Below are 13,242 nucleotides of genomic sequence, written 5' to 3' on the forward strand. Positions count from 1 at the left end.
CATCCACGATTGGGTCGGATTGGGCTTCCTCAAAGAGTTCACACTCTAAGAACTTCAAGAATTATCTTGTTGCTAATTACTTCTATTTTCCACGTGTCGACTGGGGAAAACACGAACAACAAGGAAAATGAAAATAAAAATGGAAAACAATTCACCAAAAAGTTAACTCTATTAATTGTCTAGTTGACATTATAAATGATGTGTTAATTTTTAAGTGGTAGGACAGCAATTGGAATAGGGAAAAGTGACAAGAAATTTCTATCCCTAATTATATGCACCCAACTGAAATTATCTTTTAATGACAATAAATAGTCTGAGTAATTGAGTATGTTACTAATAAATAAATAAGTTATGTATTTTTAATAAGGCTATTTATGATTTTTTTTTTTTTTTTGCCCTCTCAAGTATGACCTACACATTATTGTGCCCCCTGATTTTTTCAGGTCGTTAAAAATTCCCCCCGAACTATTCACAGTTTTGTAAAGTGGTACTTCCTTCCAATTTTGTCCAATATGGCTAACGACATGCTAACATGGCTCTCTGCTTGCTGGTGTGTCTTGGGCACGTCAGCGCCACATGTGTATTATTAAAAAAATTAATTTAAAAATATTAAAAATCTCTTTTTTTATTAAAAATTAATAAAGTTAAAATAAATCATAGTTTATAAAGAAAAAAAAGTTAATTTTGTAAGACTTGATTTAACTTAAAATTATTTTTAGTGTAATGATTTATTTTAAATTAATTAATTTTTAATAAAAAAATTAATATTTTTTAAGTACACATGTGGCGCTTACGTGGCCAGGACACATCAGCAAACAAAGAACCACGTCATCATGTCGTTAGCCACATTGGACAAAAGTCCCACTTTACAACGTTGTGAATAGTTTTAGGGGAATTTTTAATGGCCTAAAAAAATCAGGGGGCACAATAATATATAGGTCATAGTTCGGGGGGCAAAAATCATAAATAGCCTTTTAATAATCATTCTTCTTTGTTTTGTGGCATGTTATACTTTCTTATTTATTTGTTTAATTTTATTTTCTTTAAAAACAAAGTCTGCATACTTTTCATGTAAAAATATTTTCGACAAGGATAAAGTAATCATTAGACAAGAAAAAAGGCTAAGACTAACGGGGGCAGGGTCAATATTCATCGAGACCTTATCCCTATCCAACCCTAAAGCTGTTAGGAAAACTTATACAGTATCTTTATTTATTTTCATGTAGATCTAATATTAAACAAGTTAATATGAGACAACCTAGAACTTGTTTCTAAAATTGAATTCAAAGAGAAATAATGATAAGAGTACTTACATTATACACAACGGAATAATAGAGCCTTTCCTTCAGTTTCCCTAACCCTTGTATCCTTTCTGTCATTGAGTATTACCAAGAAACTGAACCGATCTTCAATTTTCTTCACAACCTTCCAAAGTATCCTTGGAATCACCTAGACTAGGGTGGGAAATTCTTAACACATGAGATAAATATAGAGAGAAGAAGAGAAAAGAACAATAAGGCTTAGAAAATGACTTATGTTTAGAGAGAATCTAAAACCTATCAGAAACTTGTGTGTTCAACTTGTGATTTCAACTCTCTCTTAGTACTCCTTTTATAGACTCATTTAGGTCATTTATTTAATTAAAAATTAATAAAATAATAGTCAATTAATAGCCCTAGGTCAAAATTATCATGGACTTTAGGCCCGTGAAATTTCTCATTTGATTATAAGCTCATTAGACATAAAATCAAGGTATGTATTTTTTATATTGATTTAATTAATTAAATAATTATTTAAATCCTTTATCAAATTAATTATTTATAATTTGAACCTTGATTTAAACTTATTTATTAATTTAGATACAAATTTATCTTAATTAATAAATCTACCCTAATTTCTCTTTTCTTCTCTAAATTACACAACTCTGTGAAACTATCCAAAATTAACCTCGTCAACTTTGATCATTCTAATTGATAATTAAATCAGTTAATTGAGACTATCTAGATGATTTTATCCAAGGTACAATGGGGACCATAGGCCTAGGAAATCAAGCTCCAATAAGTTGTCATAAATCTAACAAATAAATTTACTGAGTTATTAATTCCTCGTGACTCCACTAAAGACTCAGAATTGAACTCTTGAATTCATACAACGCTCTATAAAAAATATAGATATGCTATTAATTATCCATTGTTACAACCATAATTGTTACTCAATCATTTATAGACGGTCTACAATGAGATGGGACTAAAATACTGTTTTACCCCTCATTGTAGTTTATCCTTAAAACACTTAGTTCCTTGTAAATGATATTTCAGTAAACTAATATTAATTACTGAAATGAGATCTCTATCATTTAGCACCTTGAACCAAACTAAAAGAAACCATCATTTCACTTCTTCATCAGAAGCTATAGATGTTCATATCTATGATTAACACTCCCATATACTACCGAGTTCTCAAGATGTAAGTATGGGCTAGTCCGTAAGGTAAGCTGGTAACGAACAAGTCAAAGAACTCAAATTATACAATCAGATAGAATACTAACCACTCAGAATTGAGATTGAATTGACCAATAGTCAACTATATGATATGACTAGAATAGATAGTAAAGGTATGTTTACTTATCCTATCAACTGTCAATATCGGTCCAATCCGATGTAACAAATACATCCAATCTTACCTACTTTCCTAATGTTTTGGAAAGCACATAAAACTACAATGTGTAAGTAGATCATATCGTAGATTGGCAAGTCAGTGTAAATCCTGTGCACTGACTAATCTTAGGACTAACTTATGTTTGAACATATAATCATATTTATATTCCACTGTGATTACGTCACTATAAATATGATTAGCTATATGCTCTGGATTTAATAGAAGGTTATATTAAACAAATAATCATGAAAGTAAAACATGTGAGCAAAGTGATTGACCAAGTCAAAAAATGATTTCTATTCTTTTATTGATAATAAATGAGATTACAAAGAAATTGGGTTTTAATTAGGGAATAAAACCCCCCAACAAAAGCAACCCTAGCAAGTTCAAGTGTAGCATTGCCTTCTCTATGCACATTTTCCCATGTCTATCGGCATCGTGAGACATCCTATTTGCCGCTTGTACGGGATCAACACCATGATCTCTTTGACAGTGTCAGAAGGTTGTCTGTGGTCGAGTGTGTCTCTTTGCTTGACACTTAGCAACTGCTCTCCCACTCTGGAGAAGGGTTCTCACATGGTCGGAGGGAGTGATCTTGGAGGAGGTTATCACATCATGAAACTTGGAACACTACTCTTTGACAAGGTTCTCGGGAGGTAATGCTTTCGGAGGATGTACTCCTCGAGTGGTTGTAAACGATGATATGCATTGGACTCAATTCTCATGGATGCTTAAATAACTTCCGTGGAGCCTTAAACGGCTTCCATGGAGCCTTAATCACTCTTTGATTTATGACACGTGTCAATTGGTGAAAACATGGGCAACATATCTAAATTTTGAAGTCATCATGAACTATTGTTCACGTTATTTGGGTCTTTTAATTCACTCGTTAGGGTTTGTCATAATTATCAGGCTAAAAGCTTTTGTTTTGGGGCTAATTGATATAGATGGTTGAGGACATGATTCACAGAAGATTGAATTATGGCCGATTACTTAAGTGTTAATTTTGGAACTGAACAGTTTGAGTCCTCTATTTAATTTTAAGAAACTCGGGGTCCATTGTTGAATGAAGAACACTCTCTCCCTAAACCTTGGGATAAAAATAAAATTTATGAAAAAAATAATTAATATTTAACAAACCAAATTACATGTGCTTGCAAGCATAAATTTAAAATTAATACAAGAAAAGATTTGTATGCATTATCTTATATAAAAACAAAAAACATGTACAAGCTAACACAATTCTAACATTGTTCCACCAATAGATAAATTAATGTTCCAGTTTCATTAAAAACATATTAGCTCCCACCTCTATAAATTAATGCTTAAAAAATAAAAATCATATGCTAGTGGAAGGATTAGCTATGTTACTAGCAGCAAAGATAGCTCATTCCCAACCATGAAGGTATATAGAACCATCTTGATGTTGTTATCCTTGAAGACATTAGAAGGCAATTTCTTCATCTGAGCATTGTCTTCAACCATTGGGAAGTATCCAAGATTGATAGGGAGGCTAATTATATGGCTCATAATTTAGCAAAGTATGTTCTCCATTTTGGAATCGAAGGAGATATCAACCGGAAGAAATGTGGAGAGTCAATTCTCAACAATTACAAGGCTCAGTATCCCCCATAACAAGGGTCATTGTATGTGTTGTTTCTGTGACCCTTAGGCCTTTTCTGGGGTAATTTTTTATTCTCGTACTTGCTACTCTTGTTACCGTGTTTCTTATTATTGTGTAATGTTGTTTCTTCTTCATCCACTGTTTTGTGATTCATCCCTCAAGTAATGGTCTCATTACATTTTAGGGTTCCATTGAGGTATGAAGCTCTGCAATCCTTTTTTTTTATTTCCTTTGTTTTTCTTCTGCGTAGGGTTGCTTGTATGGAAATGCCCTTGTTTGTAATGTTGTTTTTTGTTACAATCAATTTATGTGTTCCTAGATACGGGGGACAGGATCCGCCAGAGTAGTGGCAGCACTATTCTGAATAACAGCGTACATTCTGTATGTAACCTCTTCTGCAGGTTAATTGAGGAGACAAAACCCCATGTTTCTCGGGGTGATATCAATGTCGAGGACAGTTTATCATACCCAGCTCGGCTGCCCAATCTGGGTTCATTTACCAACATCCTGGTCCATTTACCAGGACTCTGGTTCGTTTACCAGAACCTGGGTTCATCCACTATCGTCTCGGTCCATTCTTAGACTCGGATACATCCTCCTTATTCGCATCCTGGACGACACCTTGTACTGGGTCCGGGAAGACGAAACATGCCAAATTCATTGTCCTGGCTTATCCGGCACGGGGATGTCCAATGGATAATGTTGGGCTTACTGATGTTTGGGCCACCAGGATTCACTCCTTCCCCTTTCATTGGGTTCAATCTAGGCCTCGGATCCCTGCAGGATAGCCCATGGACTTAGGGTGTCATGCCGGGATAACAGATGGCTTTGCCGAAATTGGGAGAGGAGGAGGGCAGAGAAAAAGAGAAGAAAATAATGTGGAGAGCACGTGAGTAAGGGGTTAAAAAATCTAGTGAAATTTGCGACATAAATACCTACATAGTTTGGTTTGTTGCACTTACATGCTTATGTAAAAAATTTGGTAGCAAAAATACCTACCATTAATCTTTTGGTGTGGACGTTGGTCCTGATCGTTAAGTGTGTCAAGAGGTACACGTGTCGTCATCCGATTGGATCAAATTAATTTTAATTTATTAAATATGTTAAAAGCCATTAACAATTATTTTTAAAAATCTAATTAATTTTAAAATAAAAAAATCAATAAACTAAAAATTAATCATATAAAAAACTTAAAATCTAAATCTAAAAAAAAACAAGTTGTTACGTTGTTAATCTTCAACCTCGAGACCCAATTATCCCACGCCCATTAAAAACACATTTGTATTTGCTTCTATTGTTGTTGTAACTCCTATTGTTGTTATACTGTGAGCCAATGGAAGTTTTCTTGACTTGAGAAACATTTTCCATAGGTCCATTAAAATCAAGAAGAGTCATTTCATAAATGGAGACATTAACCAGCAAAAGAAAAATGCAGAGAGAAAAGTTTGAAAGAAAAGAATCTCAGTTAATAATGAGTTTACTATTGCATTAGTATTTATAGAAAACATTGAATATACCGAAATTTTTAATTCAAACCCAATTAGACCCAAACTCCAGATCTGATATACCCATTAACACACAAGATTCAGGTCTAACAATGTTCAATTTCAAATTAATTAAAGCCAAAATCATAAACACACCAAGAAACATACAAATCACAGCCCTTTCATGACATTCAAAAAATTCTAAAATCAAACCCAAGAAAAACTCAAATCAGTATTAACTCCTTGCGTCATAGCTAAAAAATCAAAAGCCAAAATCAACAAAAAAAGTCATAGAACCTACAAATGGATAATTCTGTCCTCGGCCTCGCGCTGTCTTCTTCAACTTGTAGATGCAAAGATCGTGTCTTCTTCGCGCGTCCAGCGATATCCGTGTTCGTCATTGCACAAATTGGTTCGTATCTGTTGTAGCGCAATAGAGACGAGGCCCATGGAGACATTAACCTTGCCTGGGTTGGGCTAGATCGACATCAAGGGAGGTCGAAGTTCTGTGGAGATGGAGTCGAGAGGTTGAAGATAAACTTTATCTTTTTTAGTTTAATCAATTTTTCTTGTTTTGTTTTACAGTAAAATTTTAATTGATTTATTAATTTTTTTTTATTATTTTAAATTAATTAATTTAATTTTAAATTTAATATTATGTTTTTTTTAATTGATTTTAATTTATTTAAGTTTGTTAAATAGATTTTTATAATATTTAATTTTAAAAAAAAAATTAGTCGTAAAGTAGTCACGCTACTACGTAAGTCTAGTTAGATTTAACAGACAGAAACCAATATCTGCACCAAAAAAGTAATATAGATATTTTTAGGGCAAAATTTTTTTACATAAGCATAAGCATTTAAGTGAAAAAAACTAAACTAATAAGTATTTATGCTGCAAATTTCCCAAAAGTTTATTAGCATGCTCCACCCCCAAGTAAACCCTTTACCCCGTATCCATCTAAACCAATCAATTTGCAAGAAGAATGCGTCAGGCCCTCACTTACGAAAAATCCTATATACATTTAAAAGAAATGAAAGTCAAAGTCATCAACATGTGGATTCTATTTGTGTCCTAAGAGAGGAGAAACCGAGCAAATTAGCGGTTGGTCACGGAAAGTAGTGGGACTAACAAGTAGCAACCACACGTACAAGAACATTAACGTGTGCTGTCGCTGACTTAACTAGTCAATAAGTCAAAATATAAAGACCATATAACAACCAATAATTAAAAATAAAAACAAAAATAGAAAAAACAATAAATTATGAAACAAAACTTCTCTCATCCAGCTTGATTTAGCTTTACCATCCAAGTGTCAAAAAAAAAATTGATGCTGAATGACACTAAAAGGGATGAATTTGTGATGTGGCACACTTGCTAATCAGCAAAAATTTCAATCGGCCGTTGTAACACTATGAAAGTACTTCCCTTCAGGAATGGATTGGTTTCATTATTCCAAATCTGATATGTGCAAAATGGGATTCTGTAATTTTCGTTTGCATGCCATAATAACCAAATATGAACTTCCATTATTAGATTGCATTTTCAATTTATGTTCATCCACTCACCTTGTAGATTTGAATAATCAAACAATGAAATGAAGTAGAACAAAATAACAACACCCAGGTAAAAAGTAGATTCGTTTGTGTAGTCAGAAACAGTACGAGCATATTTAGAATAAATTTTGGCACAATCTACTTAATCAATAGCGATCAGGTCAATTACATTATATACATATAAATTTCCTTTTGCCTCAAGGAAAAAAGAGTTCTTGTATTATACAGCTAATTTGTAAAAAGAAAGGGGGCATTTTTTTTCTTTTTTTGGTTTTTTTTTCTCCTTTTCTGATACATGACTTGACATAGAAGACCACAACAGGTTGCAAAAAAATATGCCAAATAAGAAGTCAAAACCAGCTAAGTAATAATATCTCTTAATGACTTAAAATCTTAATCCATCAAGCTTATTACCTCCCGGGGCTGCCTCCTCGAACTCATTGGTAGTAGTAGTGGTAAAAGAAATGGATCGGGTTGTAATGTTAGCATAAGAGTGAGTGGTAGTCAAAATCAGATCAGTTCTACACACGTGTTGTCAGGCTGCTCGTAGTTGGTACACGATTTAGTTGTATTATATGTGTTCTCAAGCTACAATCCTTGACCTGTTTTAACCATTTATGAAGAAAATCTATTCATGTTTCTTTCCAAAAACAAATAAAAGAGTCAAAGAGAAGACTAGCTTTGGAGGAAGTTGATGTAAGGCACACTTACCTGCATGGCTGCTACTGTGGACAAAAAATCTTTGCATTGTTCAAGCAGAAACCGTTCTTTCCCAGTTACTTTCACAAGTTCTGCCACCACCGAGTTCATTTCCTCCATCTGTAGATACAATAAAGGTCACGAAAGGCGGCACTTAATGCTTGCTCAATGATTGAGTGGGTAAGTTGGTGCATGTGAAAATATACTGGGATTTTAATTTCTTGTGGATGTATCTAGTCAAGAATAAAAATAAGTCAAGGAAGACTAACGGTTGTATTAGAGTCCCTCCTGTTTATGTGTTTTTAGGTTTCTGCTAAATGAAACGTCCTCCATAGTCATAAATGTAGTTTCTCTATAAAATTTTAGCATATGTGAACTTTTGTATTATACGGCTTTTATCTTTATATATTGAAGATAAATTTAACCTAATCTTAAAGAATCTTCACCTTTAGATTCATCAGTCCAGAGAATAGCAAGAAAAAATAGAGAGAACAATTTTTTCTTTTCAGAAATTTGCCTGTTTTCTGGAAATGGGCAAAAATATCATTTCTAAAAATGGGCCAACGATATATCATATTTCATCATATTCTAGGCACCAAAGTCATAAGAAATCTTTAACATCGCATAAAAATCAAGGCAGCACAGTTTTTTGTTATTTTAGGTAACCCCCTCAAGTCATAGCAAATAAAATTTCTGGTATATGCCACAAATTATAAAATTTTCTGGTGCTACCCTCCTTAAAATAGTAATTGACTAGTAAAAAAAACATTCAGAAGGAAAAAAGGCAAATTACCTTCAGAGAAAGAGAGCATATTGATGATCCCATTGCCTGCATCACATCAACGGCAGAACCCACAGCATCCTTTAAATTTTGAATGTCAGCCTGATAAGGTGTGGGACAAAAGGATTAGAAAATTTTCTTCCATCAGAATAATGTTAAGGCTTTACATTAGAATTATTATCTCATTATCTAAGAAAATAGAAGCACAGAAAGAAGATATACTACTGTTTTCCCAACAACTGGAAGACGTAGTGTACTGGCTTTTAAGGCTTCAGTTGCTCCAAGCAAGGAACTAGAATGATCTCTATCTAGAAGGGCCCAATCTTCCAAATACGTAATCTACATTCACCAAGTAAAATAAAAATTATAAACAAAGAACATAATTTGACCAAGAAATTAGCAAATGTCAGATAAACAATTATTAAAGATTGTAGTCTGTATAATTATTATAGTAAAAAATATATATATTCTAAAGAAATTGCTTTCAAGTCCTTGCATTTTGGTTCCACAATATCTCGTGTGTGTGTATAGATACAAAAGGGAATCAGAACGCACAATCTAAGTTCCTACCATATTGCACTAAGAGTCACCAATTAAGATTACTTTTAATAGACAAAACTTCAAATTAACAGCTACAAAAATCAAGGTTACGAAGATGTGTAAATACATTTGCTCTAATTCTTTAATTATTGCCATTATCCAATACATGTTTAGACACAATAGCATATTGGTTCTAAGATATCGCCAAACATAACCACATATGCATTCATATATAATTGGTATGACAAGGTGGGCTCACGAAAAATGTCCTAATTATATTTCTACAACACTATAAAGTTTGTTGCTTAAGCCCCTATATAGTAATATCTTTTATTTTATTTTTTAAGTGAAGATACTTCCAGGCAAGCCTTTAGCTTTCCTCCTTATCAAATAACAGAAACTGGTATTTTTAGACAATGGGTGTTTTAGGAACTAAGTGATTGCTATAAAAAGAAAGGAATAAACTAAGAGACATATAAAGATTTGAATCATACTTGTCCCTTGATGATGGAAGTAAGCTTCAATTTTTGCCTCAGCAATAGTAACTTGATCCTTTTAAGTGTAACAGAATGTCGTAGCTCTGAGATTGTTACCCAAGCATTCCATAAATTTTTCTGATACCAAAAAGAGGAAAAATATCATTAGATCATTGGACCCCCAACAATGCTATGGACCCAATGCTATGGACCGAAGCAACTAACTTATTTCATTGCCTCAAATAGAGCCAGAGGATGATAGGAACAAAGCTTTTCCGGACTTCAGAAAACAAGCACATGCAAATCTAAGCAAATGCAACATATGAGATACAAGGTGAAAACATATATTATACAGCTGATAATCACTGGCTCATTCTCCATGGGTAAGTTTCTATGTTTGGCAAAGTCAGACATGTTCACAAGCTCAAGTATTATCAAAATCACAAGTTCAAAACAATTATTTTCTTCTTCTATTTTTCTTTGTTTAACTTTCTTTTGGGACTAACTAGTTCAAACAAGAAACGTAAATAATATATTACCATCACAAATTAAGGTTCACTGTATGCATACTCTATAAGTAGCCTATGTTACATGCCAACAAAATTATGCTATAACGTCACCATTTATAGCATATGTTACTCGGAAGATGATCAAGTTTACCAACAACCCTAATTGGTTTAGCAAACAAGAACTCACGAACTTTCCTGCAATTTAAACACACTTAGAGCCATAATGTGAAATGTGTTTTCTATCTTAAAAAAGGCACTGAAGACACCAACTACCCATATATATGAGAGTAGACAATTCCCCAATCCCGTCCTCATAAGTACCAGAAACCAAGGTGCAATCAAAAGCTCAAAAGAAAATGAATAGATGAAAAAGAAAGACAGTTCAAGATCATTTTTCTAGTCTTTCTTGATAAGATACCGCATTTTGTCATAAGATAAGGCCAACCTACACACTATACAATAAAATCCAATACCTACTGCATAGCAACTAGTCGGCCAAAATCAACAATTTGGTTATGAGCTCCTTTTCTAATCAATCCTTTCAAGATGTGCCGGGGATCACACCTTTAACTGAGCCTAAGATTTTTATAACTCACCACTTTCTTGGTGGAACGTCATTCGACTCACATATATGAACAAGCCAAAGTACCTTCGCTATTAGTCATAACAACAATTTTAAACTACACTACATAATTTTTAAGGCCAAAATATATACCATCGTTATAAATTTGCCATTGCCTCTGTTGAACAAAATGTCTCTTTCAAAATAATGAGTACAAATTAAAACATGCTTGAACATGTAAAAAACAAAGATCATATAAGCAATAACCAAAAACGTACCTCTGCATTCAGTTTCTGCACCATGAAGGTAGCATCTGCATTTGCATTTACAAACCGCCATTGAAGATACCGGTTATACAGAAGTCTCAACATGTGTGCATCAACAATTCGATCCTCCCCCATCTTCCCTCTCCGAATATCCACAGAAAAACTCAGAATTGAAGGCGTGCCAGGGTAACTACCATTCGAGGAACCAGAAACTCCATTTCTCACCCGGGAAGGACTAGCTATCCCTCTGGATGGTGATGGTGTTGAAGAAGATGACCACAGTTTACTTGGCGACGCAGGCCGAGTGGCTCCTCTAATAGGGGAAGACATTGTTCTTGGAGAGGATAATGGGTTATCACTAAACTTTCTAGGCTGAGCTAACTTCGACGGAGCTCCCATTCTGGAACTAGGACTGGTCGACAATGGCGAACCCGGATCCTGCAAACGCCTCAAACGGCTATTTGTCTCTTGCCAAAACCTCGCCGACACCACAATTCCACGAGGCCCGGCTCGGCCCTTGGAAACCCCACCGCAGTCTTGCACTCCTGATGTGCTACCAGATGAGACACTGTCCGTATCAGAAGCAGTAAGATCAGAAGGCACAGAAGACTCATTCACTGAATTAGCATCTGGGATTTGCTGAACTGCCTTTAAAAGCTCAGCACTACCCAAATCCAAGCTCAATCTTCCATCAAAGGAGGCCCTTCTACTCTCATCTATCATCGATTGCTGCAATGCCCGAACTACACTCCCAGATCCGAACCCATTGAGTCTCTTACTATCCCCGCCAAAATCCACACTTCGAGACAGCGGATTCGTACCCAAATTCAAACTCCCTTGCCGGCTTCGCGCCGGCCACCGATGTTGATCACCAGGCCTGGAATTCTCCACCTGATCTCCTCCTCCATCGCCGATTTTTCCTCTTAAGGGGGTCGAACGCCGTCGCTCTGGCGTAGCCTTTCGCGAGCTCGGCGTCGCAGCTGTCTTAGTCTTGCTAATCGGAAGCGAGAAGGCTTCCCCTTGGAACGAAACCGATAAACTCCTAGTCGAAGTGACCAAAAGCTTAGTGGCCGCTGAGACTTCCGTAGCGGCATTGCCTTGCCTGGTGGATTCCGGGAGAGGAGTCGTGGGGCGGGCCGTCGTCCCGGGACGCCGCCGGTCCACTGATTGGGCCCGCTTCGGCGCCGAAGAGTTCATCGGGGTTGCAACCAACGTGGAATTGGTGGAGCGTGAGAGCAAGGGAGAAGGACATCTCCGAGAAGAGGAAGAGGACGATGTGGTTGAATTTGAAGTAGAGGAAGAAGAAGGTGAAGGAGACATGTACCTGGAAGAGACTTGTCTACCTCTGGGTTTTTTGGGAAGAACGCCATTATTTTTCTCTGAAGGCAAGAGAGGTGGTCTCGATGGGTTCTGGAGATGGGTTTGGTGGTCTTGTTGTTGACGAAGAGAAGAAGATGTCTTTGGGTTTGGAGGGTTAGTTGAAGCTGCTGCTCCTGAAATGGCTGCCACCATCATAGGCCCTCTCTGTTTCGAAACACTGCTATCCTCACATTGCCCTCTCGAAGAAGATGAAGAAGAAGAAAGAACAAGAAGACGACGACAAAAACACAAGGGTTTTCAATTTTCAGCTAGAGAAGAAAACTCACAGAGCTCCCTTCTCCTCCATAAGTACAAGAATGAAGAAACCCACAAACCAGATTCAAGAAATTGAAGCAGAATGCCAAATCTTGAAGTGGGTTTTCAGCCGATTCTGAATTTTCTGGGTAGTGAGAGAGAGAGAAAGAGAGAGTAGGTGAAGCCTGTGATTTGTGAGAGCGTATAAGAGAGTGTAGTCTCTCAAGTCAGAAGTTGGGGCTTTTGGGTTTTGGTGTTTTTTCTTTTTGGTGATTCTTTGTAAAACGTTATGTTAATCTTAATTAATGTTTTTAAGTTATAAAAAATTAATTAATTCTTAGTTTCTCCACTCCGTGCATAAACACTAATAATTTCTTGATCCAAACTTTACAAAGACCAAACCCTCTTCAGTCTACTATTTTTTCTATTTATTTTTTAATTATTTGATAAGGAACACTTCGTCTCTCTACTAG

At 35.5% G+C, this 13,242-nt stretch overlaps 1 protein-coding gene across 1 annotated transcript; it reads right to left on the reverse strand.

Annotated features, from left to right (window-relative positions):
• Positions 1–7,437: 7,437 nt before the first annotated feature.
• Positions 7,438–13,027, reverse strand: LOC133796099 (QWRF motif-containing protein 2). The gene is made up of 6 exons (XM_062233584.1): positions 11,168–13,027; positions 9,837–9,956; positions 9,025–9,141; positions 8,815–8,904; positions 8,034–8,141; positions 7,438–7,924 (listed from the first exon to the last, which is right to left on the reverse strand). The coding sequence occupies exons 1-6, from the start codon at positions 12,668–12,670 to the stop codon at positions 7,844–7,846; spliced, it is 2,019 nt and encodes a 672-aa protein (XP_062089568.1). The 5' UTR covers positions 12,671–13,027; the 3' UTR covers positions 7,438–7,843.
• Positions 13,028–13,242: the final 215 nt, after the last annotated feature.

The sequence above is a fragment of the Humulus lupulus genome, chromosome 1, assembly GCF_963169125.1.
Source record: "Humulus lupulus chromosome 1, drHumLupu1.1, whole genome shotgun sequence".
In the NCBI taxonomy this organism is placed as follows: Eukaryota; Viridiplantae; Streptophyta; class Magnoliopsida; order Rosales; family Cannabaceae; genus Humulus; species Humulus lupulus.